The sequence below is a fragment of the Akebia trifoliata genome, chromosome 10 (genome assembly GCF_017979445.1).
Source record: "Akebia trifoliata isolate Shusen 1 chromosome 10, ASM1797944v1, whole genome shotgun sequence".
In the NCBI taxonomy this organism is placed as follows: Eukaryota; Viridiplantae; Streptophyta; class Magnoliopsida; order Ranunculales; family Lardizabalaceae; genus Akebia; species Akebia trifoliata.
In genome coordinates, this window is record NC_141384.1 from 30,982,914 (window position 1) to 31,002,628 (window position 19,715).

At 33.9% G+C, this 19,715-nt stretch overlaps 2 protein-coding genes across 9 annotated transcripts; one reads left to right on the top strand and one right to left on the bottom strand.

The window, feature by feature from the left end:
- The first annotated feature begins 607 nt into the window (after positions 1–607).
- LOC147393852 (Pleckstrin homology (PH) domain-containing protein) lies at positions 608–5,405 on the top strand. 6 transcript variants are annotated; one of them, XM_086455172.1, is made up of 9 exons: positions 608–752; positions 2,334–2,410; positions 2,838–3,011; positions 3,135–3,237; positions 3,318–3,400; positions 4,198–4,261; positions 4,372–4,486; positions 4,822–4,976; positions 5,167–5,405. In XM_086455172.1, exons 3-9 carry the CDS (start codon positions 2,887–2,889, stop codon positions 5,245–5,247), a joined length of 726 nt encoding a protein of 241 aa, XP_086311298.1. In that variant the 5' UTR covers positions 608–752; positions 2,334–2,410; positions 2,838–2,886; the 3' UTR covers positions 5,248–5,405. The 6 variants fall into 6 exon arrangements, with proteins under 6 accessions (XP_086311298.1, XP_086311301.1, XP_086311299.1 ...); XM_086455175.1 differs by having other exon boundaries at positions 2,844–3,011; XM_086455173.1 differs by having other exon boundaries at positions 682–755.
- An 835-nt stretch (positions 5,406–6,240) lies between these two features.
- LOC147393853 (uncharacterized) lies at positions 6,241–12,789 on the bottom strand. Of its 3 annotated transcripts, none has more exons than XM_086455171.1 (4): positions 12,540–12,789; positions 7,539–8,048; positions 6,965–7,111; positions 6,241–6,634 (listed from the first exon to the last, which is right to left on the bottom strand). In XM_086455171.1, exons 1-4 carry the CDS (start codon positions 12,645–12,647, stop codon positions 6,617–6,619), a joined length of 783 nt encoding a protein of 260 aa, XP_086311297.1. In that variant the 5' UTR covers positions 12,648–12,789; the 3' UTR covers positions 6,241–6,616. The 3 variants fall into 3 exon arrangements, with proteins under 3 accessions (XP_086311297.1, XP_086311295.1, XP_086311296.1); XM_086455169.1 differs by having other exon boundaries at positions 6,241–6,645; positions 12,540–12,786; XM_086455170.1 differs by lacking the exon at positions 12,540–12,789 and adding an exon at positions 8,150–8,843 and having other exon boundaries at positions 6,241–6,645.
- Positions 12,790–19,715: the final 6,926 nt, after the last annotated feature.

The following is a 19,715-nucleotide window of genomic DNA, read 5'->3' on the forward strand; positions in this document are numbered from 1 at the left end:
TCCCACCGCTTTTCCATTATTTGAAGGGAAAAATTTTAGACCGTTGGCCAAGGTAGCTCCATGATCCTCACTCTTCTTAAAATCTTCAAAACTACCTTTCAACCTCCATTTGTGTGCAAATTGAGTTTCGAACCTCCATTAATGGCATATCAGGTTCCTTTGTGTGTCCATTTGTTGGGGTAAGTCATGTTAGAGTAACATTGAAATGTACATGAATTCTGATAGTCTGACGTGGTGATGCACATATAATCATAGATGTTTTTCGCTCGTATCTCGATGAAAATCATATATGATTATGTGGGCACCAACCCATTACAACGTACAATCGATTTACATTTAAATGTTACTTCCACAACAACTCGTGTACTCATCAAACTCGCGGCAACGGAACCCCGCGTAGAAATAACGTTACAAGTTACAACTCTCACAAGATTACAAAATTGCCCTTACCTTTGAAAACCTCTCAAGTATATAAAATAACAAATTTGTTGGAAAAATCGTGGTCAAATTGACCATGTCTGACCTACACTAACAGCTTGGCCGGCTTCGTAATCTTTCCAAGAGGATGAGGTCCAATACAACACCATTGATGGTCAAACATGTAAATAATAGTTAAGCAGAGGATATCATTGTCTTTTCATAACTACCACAAACAATAAAACAGGTAAAATTCAACCCCAACAGTCCCACAACTTCCTCTATCTGGCCAATCACAAAGGAACTCCATTATTTTCTGCAAAAGCTTCAGCAAAGTAGTAAATCTCTCTTTTAGTTTAAAATTTGTTGTATATTTTTTTACTTTGATTTTACTTTTTCTGATTCAAATAACAAGTTATCACTGTTAAAAGTCTTCGATTTCCTGCTTTTTTGGGTATTTTTTCTCTTATATTTTTGTTGGATTCTGCTGTGTTTGATGTATTCTGAGCCTTTTTTTTCTTGATTTGTTGTTTGAATTTACTTATTTATATGTGAATTTGATTGATCTGAAACGATTAAGTGCTTAACTTTGACTATTTAGTTGAAAATTGTACTTTTTTCATAAATCATCAATTGGTGTGGAGTTTGGACAATTTGTTTCACTAAGTTTTTGATTGGGGGCTGGTTTAGAGTTTGTTTCAGCGTCTCTAGGTTTGATTCATCTGTTTAAGATCCATTTGATCGGCGATATTTGATTATTTTTTACTAATATTTGTAGTCACTTTTTTTTTGGTTATCTGTAGTTCATTACCCTATTTATAATCATGGGGACCGAGGATAGGTAGATTGTCTCTTGTTGAAAGAGTTAATTGTAGGGAGAGAGGTTTTTGAATTCGATGCCCTAAATGTTTCCTATCTCCGTTATATGATACTAGAAGATCAAATTAGATACAGCCCTAGGTGGAGTGGAATGGCTGATCAGGATTTGTGTAGGGTTGGGATCAAGCTTTCTTGATTCATAGTTTGGTGGTTCACTGGAATCTATGGAACATCGCAATTTTTTATTTTTTTAATTTTCTGTTTGACCTTCCTAGAAAGTGGAAGAGATATATTAAGAGTTGGAAAAACCCAAAACAAAAAATATAAATGGCCTTTGATTTAGGACTCAAACTAAAATTCCAACTATTATGAAAAAAATCGTCTACTTAGTACGTTGCTTCTTTGATAACTAAGGCTGTGCTTGTTATGCTGTAAACGAAATTGTTTCGCAGATGGATGCATTTTGCATTCATTTGTGTTGCATTTTTTTTCCTTTTCATTGAAGTAAGCTGTTGCTATGTAGACCGCCGATCAAAATGATATGAATAATGCTGAAGTTACCCAGAGATTGTACCTCATATCTCACTTTCCCGATGCGGAAGTGTGTTAGAACCATAGATGCATTTCATCAAGATACAAGTGAAAAAGCATCCATGGTTCCTACACACTTCCACATCAGGAAAGTGAGATATGAGGTACAATCTTGAGGTCACTCCAACACGACTCAAATGATATTAAAGAAAAGATATTTACAATTATAATGCGATCGCCCACTGACATCCTCATCTACTATCTCACAAAGATCATAGAGAACAAGAAAATTTTCGACAAAATTGTCAATACGAGTAAAAGACGCTAGAAAATCCACAGCTTTATTAGTCTCATTTATTATAAGATTATATGGAAAATGGTGGGAGAATGAGGCTTTATGGCTTCATCCTTGAGGCTTACACCTTATGCTTCTTGAAGCCCTAATACCTCTTTCTAGGCCTTCGCCATTTAGAACACATCTGCCAGTATTATGCTTTATTTAAAATTATATGCTATCTAGAATTCTGTTTGCTAGTTAAAACGTTTGGTGGTATATTTTTTTGAAGGTGTGGAGAGAGATTTCGACCTGGTGGCAAACCATCTATAGTGCTTACTTGTCTGTAATGATTTACACCAAGGGCTGGTATGTTGTTCTAGTGGAATTATTTCTTTTAGGTAAATTTGAATTTTGTAGATGTGCAAAAGGTGATTTTTTTTCCTGATAAGAAGGGATCGAGTTGGACCCAAATTATGATCCCATCTGATCCTGTAAAATATTGGATCGGTTCTGGATCAAACATGTACAGATCCAACAGGGACCCGAATCTAGTAATATATGGGGAGTGTATAAATTATATTATCTATCTTATTTATCAGATTAGATCAGCTCTGCTGTGGGTTCTATCCATTTGTTATTGGATTGGATTTGGATAAAGGTATTGGAATACAAAAAATATCTGATTCAACAAATTGTTGTATTGGATCTAATGTCTTCGAGCAAAAACAATCTCCCAATGGTCTTGTTTGCTTTCAAATCATTGATCAAATACTAATTTCATGTCTTATCTTAGTCACAGGTCCATGACACCTCTCTCCTTCTATAAGTGAAAAATTATCTTCATGGATGATGGTCCTGGGAATATAAAAATTTTTCCCGATCACTTTGAGGCTTCAACACCAACTGAGGATTCTCTTCAGGAGAATATCTCCCCCACTTCGCAAACAAGGACTAATTACTCTTTCAGGTATAACTTTCTCAACAAACAATATATATATATATATATATATATATATATATATATATAAATTTTTTGAGATATAGTATAGTCTGTTTCGGTACACAGCTTTCATTTACTTCTTTCATACAGTCGTTCTGGGACTCGAAGAAAGTTAATGAACGCCGCTTCTATGTTGAACTTGTTTAATCTACCTGGACTTCCTTGGGGATCAAGCGCTAATGATCAGGATAAGGTTGATCAAATACTCTTATTCTGTCTGCCAATTGGTTATTAGTTTTTGTTTCCTTACTCGGTAATTCCTTCGATTTGTAGGTTGAAGTAACTTCTGTCCAGATAGAATCTCTTCGATCAGAAATTGCTGATTTAGAAGAGAGAGAAGCACATCTTAAAGCCCAGTAAGGAAGACTTACTGTTGTTTTATTACCTTTTTTGTTTTTCCTTAAAATTTTGTGTAGTTTCATGTTTACTAGGGATCATGTGAAAACTGTCCATTTTATCAAACCTAATGCATTACAATAAATTGATGAGGTCAACTTTCTCTGTCTAGGTCTAGTCATTAAACCAGGGGCTTATCATTTGGTCCTTATTAACAAAGATGGATATTGGTTTCACCTAGTCTACCCTAGGACTAAGTTCTGCACCTAAATCATCGCTGAAATTTGTACGAGTGACATTTTTGCATAATTTATTTTGGATCAATAGTAGAAAACCGAAATAACTAGTTATATTATAGTAGACAGGAAGGAGCTAAATGAGATACGTTCTTTTTAAACAGATGTTTATCTATTTCATATCCTAAGTTTCCATTTTCTTTTGGATTTCGAGATACGATGATAAGAAAGAAATGGCCAACCAATTAAAATAAAAAGGGGTATACGTTTAATCATTGATTGGCATGTGAAGAACTTCAGGCAAGAGTTCCCATATATAAAGAGTAGAAAGCCCTTTTGCACCTTTTGAAAGGCAGGCTTCTCCACTGGGTTGTTTCTTTGCCGCTCATTATTACGTGAAAGATTAGCATTGATAAGTACTTGTACTACACGTTATCATAGAAATGCGGATCAATCATTCTGAAAGAGAAAGGGGATTTATTCCTTAAATACATATGCAATTATTTACATCGCTTTCTTTTTTATTTAATAAAATTTCAACAATCCATTTCATCTGCATTGTATTTGTGTCTGAGATTCAGGTTGGAGAATCTTGATGAAGTTTTGAGATCTGCTCGTCTAGCTGGCTATTTGCATATTCGAACTGTAATGACATTTTCCTTCTCCGTGGTTTCACTTTGTGCTGGTATTAGGTTGCATTACTCTGTACACAATCCAAACTTCATTGGTGGTTTTCTTATTTTTTATTTGATCAGAGATGGACGGCATTACCGGGAGAACCACCTATAGATGATACTGAAGTTGATGATTGGCTTCCCCGCTTTGTTGTTCTTCACGGATCATGTGTCTTCTTCTATTTACAGTCTACAGGTAATCTTTGAGGTTGAAATCCATCTTTTGCTGGAATTCGCGTATTAAACTTTTACTAGTCTTAGGTGTGATGGTCACATTGCAAAATCTCTTACTAAGACTAGTATGCATAGATCATCTTTATATTTAGGAATTTCTCTTCCCTATTGATCTTCTTTCCCATCTCGAATAAATTTTTTTTCCCTTTTAAGGAAAGAAAGAATCCATTTACCGGATGGGATGATCCAAATACAAACCCTAGGGTAGTATTCCATTCCATCTTACCTTCTACGATGTGTTGATCTCACTGCATATAATTTGCCTGCCAGTGAACTCAAGAAAAACATTTTATGCAGATTTGAGTCCTCTAGACTCCACCCTACTATCTGATATTGTTGAAGTAGGTCCGCTGCCAAGCTTCACGCAACAAGATGAACAGAAACGATACTCATTTTATATCTTAACCCGATACGGGCTACGATTTGAGTGCTCGAGTCTTTCCAAAGTACAGGTACATCCATACACATGTATTGATCTCTGCTTTATTTCGGTACAAATTTAAATTATTAATTTTGATTTCCAGTATTGAACTCATATAGAAAAAACACCATTGACATAATGGTTCTGCGATAACTTGATCATCCTATTTAGATAATTTTCTGTCCTTGTATTTGTTTCATCATTTCTGGTGGACTTTTCAGGTGGATTCTTGGGTTACAGCATTGCGGATCGACTGTAAATTGGAACCTGATACAACAGCTTGCAAAGAGTCCAAGCCATAGCATGCTTTTCTCTATATCTTGTAAATAGATTAACATATTGATCAAACACCTTTTATTGACTGTTATTTAGAGTTATATTGTGATGACACGGAAGTAGTTCATAATGTTATTTGTACATATCTTGGTTTCCTGATTTGAAAATTGGGCAGCATTGTATTGGTGATTGCATTGTGGATCATCTTCCAGTTATAGATCATGTACCTTCCCTAACTCTCATGCGGATTTGCTATGTCTGTTGTCTGTAGGCTTTAAGAATAAAAATTAAAAACCAACAGTTAAATCTTGGTCCCATAAAAACTTATCACCTGGCTTACAAGATCTTGATCGTGAAAACGGAAATTTTGAACCCAAGCCCATGAGATCAACATGGACTTTACCAGATCGTAATTATTGAAATAAGATATTGGGAAGGCTAATGATTTTCTGACTCGAGTATTTTCACTCGGTCTGACATGGCAAGGGCACATAACCGTTGATCGATTTCTTGTGTATCCCGAAAAAAACCGATCAACGGTTATGTACCCTTGCCACGTCAGACTGACTTAAAATACTCGAGTCAGAAAATCATGGCTTTATTATGAAACTTATTCAATAAGATCGTAATTATGCCAGGAGGAGTGGGCAAAGGTGGTGCCTAAGTGCAGTCTCAACAAAACATCTATAAGGAGCAACGCAGAAGAAGTCGATTTGGCAACTTTGCAAACTAATAAATCAGAGGCTCAGCTTGGTTTGTTCTAAACATAACAAATATGAAAATTAGAATTTAATTTTGCTTCTTTCATCATCTACATTTCTTACATGTTTTTTTTTAGGGATTCATTTACATTTCAGACCTAATTAGTATATCCTTTCTTCGCAAACACAACGCTACCCATATATTTGGAGATTAGATTTTTCTATTTAGAGGATTATTATTACTAAAATTCAAGTCACAGCACGTTGTTGCAATGGAAATACTTGAAACTAGATTTTACCTAGTCCAGAGATATGACATTTTAAAAAGGTTATCTCGCTACCAGCGAGTTTATATTTTATTTAGCCCGATATTAGCATCTAGTTTATATTACAAATCACAATTACAATATAAAGACATGAATGACACAGATTCCTAAGTTCCTCCTTATTCGACAAACCTTTGTACAGTGCTAATGGAGCATTTTGACCTACTACAGCCAGAAATAGATAATCTACTTTGCAGAATTTGGCAATTAGGGTTTAACTGAACAACGCGAAAAAAACCCAATTAAGCTTCTGCTCAGTCGAGACCAAGGTTGCACATGTTGAATTTGTTCCCTATCTTCTTACCGTTATATTTGAATTATTTCTTGATTCTTCGGTCTTTGCAAACCTTCCTCGGACTCTTGGTTGATTATCTGCCAAAGCTTTCCTGCAGGCATACTAAAAGAAAACCACCATTGAGTGTATTTATGTAGATTTGGTTAAGGCCAAATTATCAAGCTTGCTGCAGGTGCAATGTCGAATCTCACTGCCCTACAATGAACAATTATTGATTGGCCTCAAAATTTACCAAACTTGATCTTTTTTTTTTTTTCCCCTTTTGGCAGGTTGATGTATTTCAACCTTTGATGTTGTTACAAGCTGAATCCCAAGCGATCAATGGCAAACTAAGATCTCTATCCATGACCGATCTATTCTAGTAATCAGTAGATCTCTCTAAGTCTCTTGGTCAATGTGATGACTACTAAACGAAATTTACCTTGATTGTCCTGCCAAAGTTCCTCCTTTGCTTTTTCTTCCTGTATCGGGAAAGCTTTTCCATGCGTTCTTTGACATTGTAGTTGACGATGGTTAATGTGTGCTCAAAGGGAGATTGCTTGAGGCTGGTATTTCCATTATTGAGAATCTGCCAAAAAAAAAAAAAAACTTGAGATCAATGATCCACCCCATATCCTGTAAAACGAGCTTGACGTATAAATAACTTTGTGCGTGTGTGTCAGACAAATCAATCATCTTGTCCTCATTATTCCATGAGATTACAGGCCGACTGGCACAGAAGAATTAAGGTGGCACTAACACCAATTCATCGTTTTCTATCATCATCCAAGTATGTAGTACTAAAACCAATGGGTATCTCCTATCTTTGCTTTATTTACATATCCTGACTGATAAATGCAAGAACAATGTTCCTGTGCCGATAACACATGTTTTCCTTGTTCTATGGTTTCTTGAAATATCGTTTAATTACCCTCACATTAGGAACTATTGATGACAGATATGGAAATAAATACAATACAAGCTACAAAACATGGTCAATATTTATTGATTCTGACATGTATATCTCCTTCACTGAAGGCTCTCCGCATCCCATAAGCAGAACTGAAGTCCAGTCCATGAAAATCAAGAAAGTTTGGACTCATTGCACCCCCATGCATCCAATCCATCGAGCTCAAGCACCCAGAACTAATACTTCTCTGGATTGAACCCAATGAAATCAACCCATCTTTCTCTGCAATCAGATCCTTTTCCGTCTGCATGGCAGGAGTCTTAGTATCCAGGACCTCGCAAAGTTGTTCTTCTATGGCAGATTTTGCCAAAAGGTCCTTTTTGCATTCATAGAAAACCTCACTCAACAGGTGCTCACTTTGGAAAGATTCGATGTCCACAACCTTGATTGGTTGAGGGGAAATGACATCGTTTCCACAAGAAATCATCGAAATGGCAACTGACATGGGATCAAGACCTATTGATGGTTCTTCAATGATGGGTTCTGGGGCTTTGAATAAATCCCCTTCTCCTCCCAGGTTGTATTCCCATACCGAGGAAGTTGGAACCAGATTGCCCTGTAGAAGAAAGTCCAGATGTTCGAATAAGATCTCCAAGGGAAAAGAAAAAAAAAACAGAAGATTGTGTCTAAATAATAAGGGTGATTATCAGTTGCTACCTTCATCACTCTTAACCATGTTTTAAATCTCGTCCGAGGCTGAGTCGTCAGTATCATCCATCAACGAGACGAGTTGACAAGTTGTCTCAAAGACATGGTCTGTTCTAAGTCTTAAGGCATTTTTTTAAATCTTGTCCGAGAAGACTCAAATAAATCAGATATCTCCTTCGAGACTACTCAGTCTCGTTCATGGACAAGACGAGATGTCAAAACAAGTTTTAAAACCATGCTCTAAACACAAATAGATCAATAGTAATAGAAACACATACATGCAGTTTGTTAAAGGGAGTCAACCTGTTGGTCCACTTGAGGGTGTATGTTGTCACTCCATTTTCAATGGAGTGTTAGGTACCAGGACATACTTATGGGAAGCAAAAAGGGGAAAAAGAAGAACATTTCCATAATAATATTATCTTGGCATAAAGGGTGTCATTGTTGCACTGTGTATTAAAGAAGAGGCACGTATGATCATGTACAAACAACTTAGCTGAGTTCAGATTGCCATTCAATCTCAGTTATTCATAGGTTGAGCACAAGAAAGCTTCAACTGTTATTGGTTATGAATCGCTCCATAAGTATGATTTTTGGGCTATAGCCAATCCAAGAGTGAATTTTAGACTTTACTGAGATTGGTGGAAAAACAATCTGCTTTAGAATTTATTTCTAGAAGTCCTTTTCTTTTCTCTTTATATATATATATATATATATATATAAATATATGGTTTAGCTTTTCACCAAAAAGAAAAAGCAAGCGATTTTAATAAACAAAATGACAATGTAGTTTCTTAAAGGAAGAGGGGAAAGTGGGATGCACCATGTGCTGCTCTTTCTTTTGTTTTTGTTTTTGTTTTCCTTTTCAATTTTCAAAATAAAATAAAGAAAATAGGAAGAAAATGCATACTTCTATTAGTTAGAGAGATTCTATTGCCGCACCAATTTTTGCTGACGCCACCTCAATTCATATGTAAATGGGATTTTTCCCAAAATGTGTGCAACTTATGTCAAAATTCAAGTTTTGGTTCTTGTTCATTTTAATTCCCAAAACATATCTTCCTAGTGAATTTGTCACTTTTATCATCAACGAATTCTTTAATATGGCAAAATCGCTGGTATTTTATCTACGAATTTTTGTTGATAATAAAAGTGACGAACTCATGAATTCGTAGATTATAAAAGTGACGAATTCACTGGAAAAAACATGTTTTGAGAAATAAACTAAATGTGTACCGAACTTGGAATTTCGTCATATTCAGTGCACGGAATGGAGATTCACCCTATTTAAATCATCACACATCTTAGGGTGGCATTAGCAAAAGTTGGTGTGGCAATAGCACCTCTCATTAGTTCTTGTTTGTAAAAGCTAGCCTTCCATTCCAATGTAACATTGGAGTCATGATCATGTTATTTTTTAAAACCTAAAAATAATGAGGACTCTTTTGGTAGAAAATACTGATAACAGACAAAAAAAAAAAAAAAAAATTCTCACAAAAAAAGTCAATTTGACATTTTACACGAACCAACCAACGCATAGTGAGGATCTCTTCAATTTACAAAACTACTCTCATTAGGTTTTGTGTGATTTGGTCATCCAAGATTTCGTAAAATTCTAGATTGACTTTCGTGGGAGCAAAAAAATCTTTTATAGTAGACCAAGAAATCCTTAATAGGGGTGTTAATGGGTACCTCTTTAACCGAACCATAACTAGAATCGAAGACCTTGGTTCTGAATCCCTTTTTATTATAACCGATTAGAGCCAGGTCTAAAATGAAGCCGAACCGATAGGAATCAGAACCATTAGGTTCTATCCAATGGGTACCCGAAACCGATTTATTTTATCATTTCTTTCCATACTATAGATGATTTAAGGTATTTTTTTTTATTTCAAAATAAATGCATGTTATAAAAAATTCTTCAAATTTTCATATAAATTATCGATTGGATTTTAAAATGAGTTACTCTTCTAAAACTTTATTACTTTTAACAAAGATAAATTTTTATCTTTGAAAAAAATCATTAATTTGTATATTTAGTATAACAAATTATAAGTAAGCTAATAATTTTGTTGATAATATGTTAATTTTTTGAAAGAAAATTATTTTTATAATGATTTGAAATACTTTTTTTCTCATACGATTTTTGAGAATCGGAACCGATGGAAACTCGTGATTTTTGGCGATTTTGGTTGGGGGGGAATCGGACCAGAAACCAAATTAAATATAATAGTTATGATTCTAAGTTCCTTGGTAACCGAACAGGATTTGATGCATTGACAACCTTAATCATAAGGATGAGCGGTAACTGGTGAGAAAAAAATAAGTTTTGAAGGGGTTATTGGTCAAATTTTATAAAGGGGTATTTGTGCCATTTTAACATATGAATTGACCTAAAACCCTTAAGCCACATGTATATTTTGAGGAAATTAGTGAAACAATCATGTATTTTTCTAAATATCTAAATAAGTCATTATATATATATACATGTATTTATATTAAATATAGGAGTCATGATTTTCTGATGCCCCCTTTGACCCCCCTCCCCCCTTGTTCCATCAATCCCACGCAATCAGTGCGACACAAGGCACTGGCTAATTGTCCTCTCTCGATTTACACATGAAAAACAATTTGGTCGTGATACCCCCCCCCCCCCACAGGATTTGATGCATTGACAACCCTAATCATAAGGATGAACGGTAACTGGTGAGAAAAACATAAGTTTTGAAGGGGTTATTGGTCAAATTTTATAAAGGGGTATTTGTGCCATTTTAACATATGAATTGACCTAAAACCCTTAAGCCACATGTATATTTTGAGGAAATTAGTGAAACAATTATGTATTTTTCTAAATATCTAAATAAGTCATTATATATATATATATATATATATATATATATACGAGTCATGATTTTCTGATGCCCCCTTTGACCCCCCTCCCCCCTTGTTCCATCAATCCCATGCGATCAGTGCGACACAAGGCACTGGCTAATTGTCCTCTCTCGATTTACACATGAAAAACAATTTGCTCGTGATACCCCCCCCCCCAAATAAAATAAAATAAAATAAAAAATTCCCTAATGTGGCATGGGTTAGGACCATAGATTTTTCCCTCAGGATACCCAACTGTACATCCCCATTAATATGTGCAGTTGTGTATCCCAAGAAAAAGAATCTATGGTTCTAGTACATGTCATGTAGAGGGATGTGTGTCAGAGGGGATATTAGAAAATCATTGTTCTAAAAAGTTATCTTTTTAAAGTCATGATTTTCTAACGCCACACACCCTGATATGGCATGGGTTAGAATCATAAATTTTTCCCTTGAGATGCACAATTGTATATCTTCATAAATATGTGTAATTATGTATCTTGAAGAAAATGATTCATGATTTTAGCTCATGCCACGCTGAGGAGGGCGTGTGAGAAGGGGCGTAGAAAATCATTATCCTTCTTTTTTAATGGGTTGGTTAACGTCGGGGCACACATTCAAGTGCAATAATAGAAGCACTTTCGGTACAAAATCCAATTTCCAAAGTGTATATCTTGCGCATTGACGCGAGGGCACACGTTAACAAAAATCCCTTTTTAATTAAACATGAAATATATGACCATTTTCGTAAATATTAAAAATAATAGGCCGTTTTCGTAAAATTCCTTAGTTCATTCCTCTAGCTGTAAAGAAGTTTAGAGAGCCTAATTCATAAAGTCTCAGAAGGAAGATGACTGCTTTCTCGAGGAAAAGGTCAAATAGATTTTCTCAGCAGCTTTTTTGGCTTTCTTTTGCGTTGCCAAATTGAGCTTTCAGACTAAAGAAATAACTACAACTAGAAAAGAGATATCAACTTTCGCTTTTCTTCTTTAATTAATATAATTAATAATAATGAGGAGAAGAAAGACACGATCGAACGAACATCTATCTTCTCTAGAAACCGTTAATTTTAACGGAAAATTAAAAAAACCGCCGTTAATTCTTTTTTTTTTTTTTTTTTTTTTTCAGATTTCTTGACCTTGTCGATCCACTTTCGATTTCCATTTTCTTTTCTCCTAGTTCTTCGATTCTAAAAATGAAAGTTTTTTTTTTTTTTAGATCGAGCAGGAAAAACAGCTTCAATCGAATTTAAAAAAACTTTATAGAATCAAAGAACTAGTAAGAAAGAAAATAGAAATCAAGAGTAAAATGAATCGATGAGGCCAAGAAATCTCACTGTAGATGCAAATTTGACCTATATTTACAGATGAAGCATGTTAGAGAGCAAATAGAATGCCGAATCAGAGAAGAAAGAATATTTGAAAAAAAAAAGTAGTAGATCAAGCTCGACTATAATTTAACTGAAGAAACGCAAATGGATTGAAGAACAAAATATAGAATTTTTTTAAAAAAGAAAGAAAGAAATTACCGTTGAAACATTGGCTGCTCTTTGGATTCCGCAGAACTCCTCGAAATGTTGGATTTCAGACGAAAAGTTCTGAAAATAGGGATACAGAAGCCCTGTCTCTGCATACATTTCTTTGCTTTCTTCAACTCTTTTCTCTCTCTCTCTCTCTCTCACTCACACACTGAGACCATATCTTCAAATGGAACTTTAATGGTGGACTCTCGCGCTATATTTATAGTCTCTCCAGAGCAAAGAGACCAGACCAAAAGAATCCGAGATTTTATCTTTCTTTTTCTTTTTTTAAATAAAAATTATAAACCTAATTTAAAAAAATTAGTGGGGAATGGGGTTGTAATAATAAATAAATAAATAAAGGACATTTGTTTTGTAACCTCAAACGTGGTTTGAGGCTCTCCATTAGTCGGCAGTTAAGATCATAGGTTAATTATAGTTTTCCTAGAGATTGTAACTTATCTTCCAATCTTAACCGTTCGTTTGATATAAAGATTCAAACGCTGTTTGATGCTTGAGTTTTAGAGAGCATGGGAACTTGATGTTGTCGTCTTGTGGAAAACGTGCTCCCTAGGGTCTACGTTGTTCGTTGTTAATGAATACTGCACGACGATTATATATATACCTAAAAATGGATACAATTCCCGCAGACATGTTTTTCTTATTAAGGAAAAATAAATGGGAAACAACATTATGCACGCATGGTCTCTTGCCCCACATTTTGTTTTTTTAACCCTTAGTTTATTGTTGATTTTTCAAGTCACCCCAAATATTATTAAATATTATCTTATCCTCCTTTATCTTTGCTAAACAGAACTAATTAATTATTTTCTGTATTTTTTTATTGTTGGTCCAAGAAATTGCGATCTTATGAGAGAGACATAACAGGCAGATCGATAATTATTTTCTGTATTGATCCAAGAAATTGCGATCTTATTAGAGAGACATACCAGGCAAACCGATCTGTTACAATTTTATTACAGAAACTCCTTTACTTTATTAAGTTATCAATCAAATCTTACTTTATGAATCAAGTTAGCAAGAAATTTTACCAAGGGCCATTGGGCCCACCTTGATTATCAAGATGGTAATCCAACACTACAATCTTCTAAATTTCAATAAAAAATTTAGAATAAAAAAAAACTTTTTGAATTTGATCTTAAGTGTGTTGAAAATGGATGGCTACATAACTCCCAAATTTAAAACTAAAATTCAATCATGAAAATTGACTTTTATTTTTAAAAATTATTTTTTCATAGTTTGTAGAATTTTGTTCTCTATAAATCATGTGCATCAGATCATGTTTTTGGATGCTATAAATTGATGCAGTTAGGATCCACTCCAAGGTTTGTTAAGTAATAAATTAACAACATTAATTTGAATTTTATGACGTGGATTTCCACTTCAAGGGTTGTTGGGTAAAAAAACTAGAAAAAAAAAAAGGGTTGGTGAGTAACAAATTTCATAAAATAAGGTTTTCTTGGAGTTGTCAGAACTCCAAAAGAGTTTTTGTAATAAAAATACAATAATTAGGTTTGCTAGATAAATCTCTCTTCTTATTAAGGGGAAAATCTGTTTAATTTCTTATATTCTTTGTATTAAATTTTCTTTTTAAGTTTCATGAATGTATTGTTGTGCAAAAAAATTTCGAGCTTCAATCTCTTTTGTCTCATGTGTTCAATGGTGTTGAAGTTAATGGTCTCTAGTTAGGGGCGGCGCTAAGATTTTCTTTAGGTGGGGGCAGCTAAGACCTTTATACATAAATTTAAAAATTCTTCTACAAGCAATAGCGATAAAAAAGTTTTACCACCTTCGTTATCAATCACAATAACATAAACTTTCAAAAAAATAAAAAATTCTTGTGGGGGCAAGTATTCCCATTGTTGTCAATGTAAATCTGCCTCTACCTCTAATTCTGTTGATCCTATGATAATGTTTTGCTGTTTAATTCAATAAAAAAAAAAAACTAATAGTAACAGAGTATTTCAAAGTAAAATTGTTTTAAGCAAAAAATATTGGATGTGGTGGTCAAAGCAGATGCGGATTTAGAGTGGGGGCACTTGCCCCCACAAAAGTTTTTAAATTTTATGGATTAATATGCTATTGAGACAGAATTTCGTGGCAGATGAATAAATCTGCCACTATTGCCCCCATAAAAAAAAATTCCACTCTTGATTGCCCTCGCAAGAGCAAAATCCTTGCTCCGCTCCTAGGTCAGGACCTCCCTCCCAAAAGGGAGAGGTCTTGAGTTCAAGCATTCTCATTGTCTACTTACAGAAATTAATCATAAATTACCAACGTTTTTGGGTAATTAAGTTGATCGAAGTTAAAAATCTCATCTCAAAACAAAATCTTATGTATAGAGAAAAAAAAATGAAGTTTATCTCAAACATATACAATTTCTCTTGAGATTAATGTTATATTCTAATCTCGGATTAAATTTGATTCTCTCAATCAAAATGTTGAGACGATATCCAACTTTTTACTATAGATAAAGTTATATAATTTAGTCAAATTAAATTACTCTCCCTTTGCAAGATTATACACATTATATAATTATTTTATTAATTTAACAAGCAAATATTTAATTATATAAGTATTCAATCTTGTGTAACCTTATCCCATAATTCATAAAATAAAATAAAATAAAGAAATCCAACCATTTAATCTTTAATTAATTGTGTCCCTAGTGTGAACGCAACGCAGCTTATTCTCCACAGTTTGCGTCATGGATGACGTCACCAAACCATTTCAGATCGGACAAAACAAATATTTTATTTTATTTTATTTTATAATAAATAAAAAAAACTGGATAGAAAGAAACAAATTAATTTTATGTTCAAGTGATAAAGATAAATTCTGTCTCCCAACTCGTTCAAATTATTGGAAGTTCTCTTACATGAGCATACTCATCCACATTGCAATTTGAATTAAAATATCCATTTAAGATCCAATGTTCCATAATTAAAATAAGGATTTTTTTAACATGTGTCCTTAGGACAAATTACTAAAACATAGTTAAATATTTTAATAAATTAAATCTTTGAACCTTGTAAACCATTTTAAGGGCAATAAATTGAGATTCAAATTGTATAAATAATTCACAATCCCTTTAATTCTATATGATTTGTATTTCATATGTTAACGACTCATTGATAAATTTCGCGTGCTTACCTAACGAAATATTTCTCGAGATTAATCGAATGATCTAGAATTTAGTATGAAAGTCCACCAAGATAATGGTTACAGTCTTTTTTTTTTTTTTTTTCAAAACTAAAAGCCAAACCATATCATTATGACATGAAATATAATGAAATAGAAGGACTAACATTGATGATTTCCAATTTACAAAAGTAAAAAACCCTAAGCAGTAACACCCACTTAGAGAATTTTAAAAGATGTGTGTTGTTTTTTAATCCATTTTAAGGCCAATTTTCTTTAAGGTTTCAAAGTAAAATAAATGGGAAGAATATATATGGGGGTGGGGTGTAAAGTAGTTTAAATATGTTCAAAGAATTTCAACTTGCCCTAATAAAGAAAGAGAAGAGAAAGTGGGGAGGCATCCAAGCATATGCTTTTAAAAGATTTTCAAAAGTTTGATTCATGTTTTGGAAAATGGCCACAAATTAAAAGAAAAAAATTGAAATGTCATTTGGGGATCAATGAATTTAATCGATTTATAAACATGTTGATGCATGCATTCAGAAACGTCAACGGATCAAATTAGACCAAAAATCAATGGTAAGATCATCTATGCTTAATGGTTTAAACGTTGAGTGGCAGAAAGTTTTATATTAATAAATTGAGCATAACAAAGATGAGGATGTTGAGATAGATATAGTTTGCGAATTAGGAATGTTCAACCGAGATTGATTATATTTCCAATTCAAAGAAATATTCAAGTTGAAGATCTTAAAAAGATTTTGATGAAGATACGAAAGTAGATATGAATTTGCTTCAAATAACAAATTTGGACAAAAGCATTAAAGATCTTAAAAGGTCCCAATTCTTCAAGTTATCAAATCGTATCCATACTTGATCCAACTTTATCAAATCGACTCTAAATCAATCCCAAATCCGATCCATTGAAAGTTCTACATATGTTTCTCTAGAACTCAAGAGATGGTTATGTGTGATGTGTCCTGATCAATATATATTTTTAAGGTAATCGTGAAATAAGATTCTAAGAGCAGGGGCAGAACTAGTAAGGGGGGAGGGCAATTGCCTCTATAGAACTTTGAAACAGTCCTATATTTTCAACTAAATACATGCCTCATTTGCCCTCCCCCGCTCCTCATCTCTCTCCTTATTTGCCCCCACCTCATTATCTCCCTCCAATTTTTTTCCCCTAGCCCCCTTCTAGTTTTTGAAGATGTCAATGTCTTTTTATTAGACCTTCTCTCATGGTCAAATCGAAAAAGACCTAAATAGTCTTTTCTTCAATTTTCAATCAAAAATCTTTGAATTTCTTATCAAAAATATTCATATTCAACCTTTCCACATGTCTTACCAATTTATAAATGCGACACATGTCGGCTGCTGCAAGTGCGCCACACCAGTCCTCAACAATCAAATTCTTATAAATGCGACACATGTCGGCTGGCATATAACTATTTGGAGCTAATATTGGACAATACAGACTTATTTTTCTCTTATAAATGCTTACAAATGATTCCATTAAATCAATGAGATTAATTGAATGTAGACATTATTGGGTTAACTTTGCATTTCTACGTGACCTTTTGGTGCGCCCATTCTCTAATAACTTTGATTGATAGTGATGTGGGGCCAGGAGTATGTATCCCCTGCTTCATTCCCTTTTTCTTTATTCTTCTTCAATCATTTAAGGAGTATTAGTGGAGTTTGAATTTGAGATTAGTGAGGGACAATTAGGTCAGGAGATGTCATTATCAATCTGTCTCTTAGTGCTGTCTTTCTACACTTATTGTTTATTGGCAATTAGCTTTGATGCATGGGACCCACATTTTTGCCATAATGGCCCAAAACTCCAAAGCAAATTTTGATTCTTTTGTCCTAACATGCAACATTCGAGAGCGAGCGAGCGAGAGAGAGAGAGAGGTCTATATGTTGATGTGGACAAGAGTGGGTGCATTTGAATGTGTGTCAAATGTTCAAAGCGTCAATAATGCTTGAAATACGTTCAAGGGTTAAGGGTACCTTTAGAACGTAAAGAATTGTGTACCTTCAGAATCCTAAAAAATGGCTTAAGGGGACTTAAACTTGACCAAACATTTGTGTGTGCGTGTGCGCGCGCGCGCGTGTGTGGGTGTGGGAGCGGTGGTGGGGTGGGGGTCTTTTTGTTGATGTGGACAAGAGTTGGTGCATTTGAATGTGTGTCAAATGTTCAAAGAGTTGATAATGGTCAAGGGTTTTTTCCCTTTAGAACATAGAGAATTATGTACCCTTAGCATAGTAACAAAAAGAGTAGTGTTAGAGTGACCTCAAGTTGGAATCTCATATTGTACTTTTTGATGTGAAAGGGAATAGGAATTGTAAATATTTTTTACTCGTATCTCGATGAAAAATATCTAATGGTCCTCGTATACTTTCAGGTCAAGAAGTATGATATGCGATTTCAACTTGAGGTCACTTCATCATTATTCTAACAAAAAATAGCATTTCTTTAAAAAAATAATAATAAATAAACACATCTTACATCTTTGATGATTAAAAAATATGACTTTTTTATTTGCGACAAAAAAAATGTCATTTTATTATTATTATTTTTTCTCATCTTTTCCGTAAGATAAAAATAAAAAAATAAAAAAATCTTGTTTTTTAATATGGAATTTGACATATAATAGAATTTGATAACTCATAAATATAAAAATATGGGATCTGATGATAATAACTTGATTGTATGCATTTACCCAACAATTTGCCCAACATGTTTTGTCCTACATGGGGTTAGAAGTTTTGGAATGGGCTGACTTTCGGTGAGGATGATCTCTACGGTTAGAAGATCATCCTCACCAAAAATCAGCCCATTCCAAAATTTCTAACCCCATGTTTACAAGTTGAAAAATTGTGGACCGTCCATTTTTTGTAAATCATTTGTGATGGGGTTAGAAGTTTTGAAATGGGCTGATTTTTGGTGAGTATGATCTCCTCACCATAGAGATCATCTTCAACAAAAATCAGTCTATTCAAAAACTTCGAACCCATGTAGGACAAAACATGTTGGGCAAATTGTTGGGTAAATGGTTGGGTGCCAAACGAGACCCATATATATATATATCATAACTTTTAACATATTTTTTTATATTTTACTTTTATAATTTTTTTTTCTTGTTTTCAACATTTTTTTTAAAGTTTTCCCTGTCGAGAGAGAGAGAGAGAGAGAGAGAGAGAGAGAGGCCTATTTGTTGTGTGGACCTTAATGTGTATCACATGAGAGACGGGTCTATTTGTTGTGTGGACAAGAGTAGGTGCATTTGAATGTGTATCCCATGTTCAAACTGTCAATAATGCTTGAAACATGTTCAAGAGTTAAGGGTACCCTTTAGAACATAAAGAATTGTGTAACTATAGAACACTAAAAAAGGGTCTAAATGGTACTTGAAACCATGAGTTTAAGTGTGAAGTGTTTGATAAGAAGTAGGGTCGAGATCACCTCCAAACACTACACTTTTAACTGCCACCTTTAAGTATAAATCCTACACGACACCTTTAGAAATCTCGCCAGAGTACAAAAGAACAATATGTTTTAAATCCTATGTCATTATGGCCCTTGAATCTTAGGCCATGTTCCCAAAAATATTATTCTAACATCATAAGAATTTTTTTCTGAGAAATTGGATTAACTTAGAAAATTTTATGTGTGTGTCTGAATACACCTCAAAAATATCAAAACGAGAGTTTTCTTTAAGAGTGGCATTAGAACATTCTCACCTTGATAAGAAGATATGAATCCTAATTCACTAAAAAGCAAGTCATCACTTCAGGGTATTCCACAAAATCCCGGACTAATCAATTACAAGAATAGGACATGTATTGAAGTCTTCCCTAATTTATAAAACTACCCTTATTTTCTTTTTCATGCAATTCACAGTATAAAACTTCTCGCATATTTCCATGACCGCTAATGATTTCTTGATTCAAAAATTTTCACTCAGTATATGTAATCGGCTAATGTAACAAGGGCACAAAACCATTGATCTTTAC

Excerpts from the sequence above, each read along its gene's own strand:
- LOC147393852 (XM_086455172.1), top strand. The coding sequence starts at position 2,887 with ATGGATGATGGTCCTGGGAATATAAAAATTTTTCCCGATCACTTTGAG. Across the intron at positions 3,401-4,197 it reads GAAGCACATCTTAAAGCCCA|GTTGGAGAATCTTGATGAAG; the intron begins GTAAGGAAGACT and ends TCTGAGATTCAG. Across the intron at positions 4,487-4,821 it reads CTTCTATTTACAGTCTACAG|ATTTGAGTCCTCTAGACTCC; the intron begins GTAATCTTTGAG and ends CATTTTATGCAG.
- LOC147393853 (XM_086455169.1), bottom strand. The coding sequence starts at position 12,647 with ATGTATGCAGAGACAGGGCTTCTGTATCCCTATTTTCAGAACTTTTCG. Across the intron at positions 7,112-7,538 it reads TCAGTGAAGGAGATATACAT|ATTCTCAATAATGGAAATAC; the intron begins GTCAGAATCAAT and ends TTTTTTTGGCAG. Across the intron at positions 6,646-6,964 it reads ACTTTGGCAGGACAATCAAG|TATGCCTGCAGGAAAGCTTT; the intron begins GTAAATTTCGTT and ends GTTTTCTTTTAG.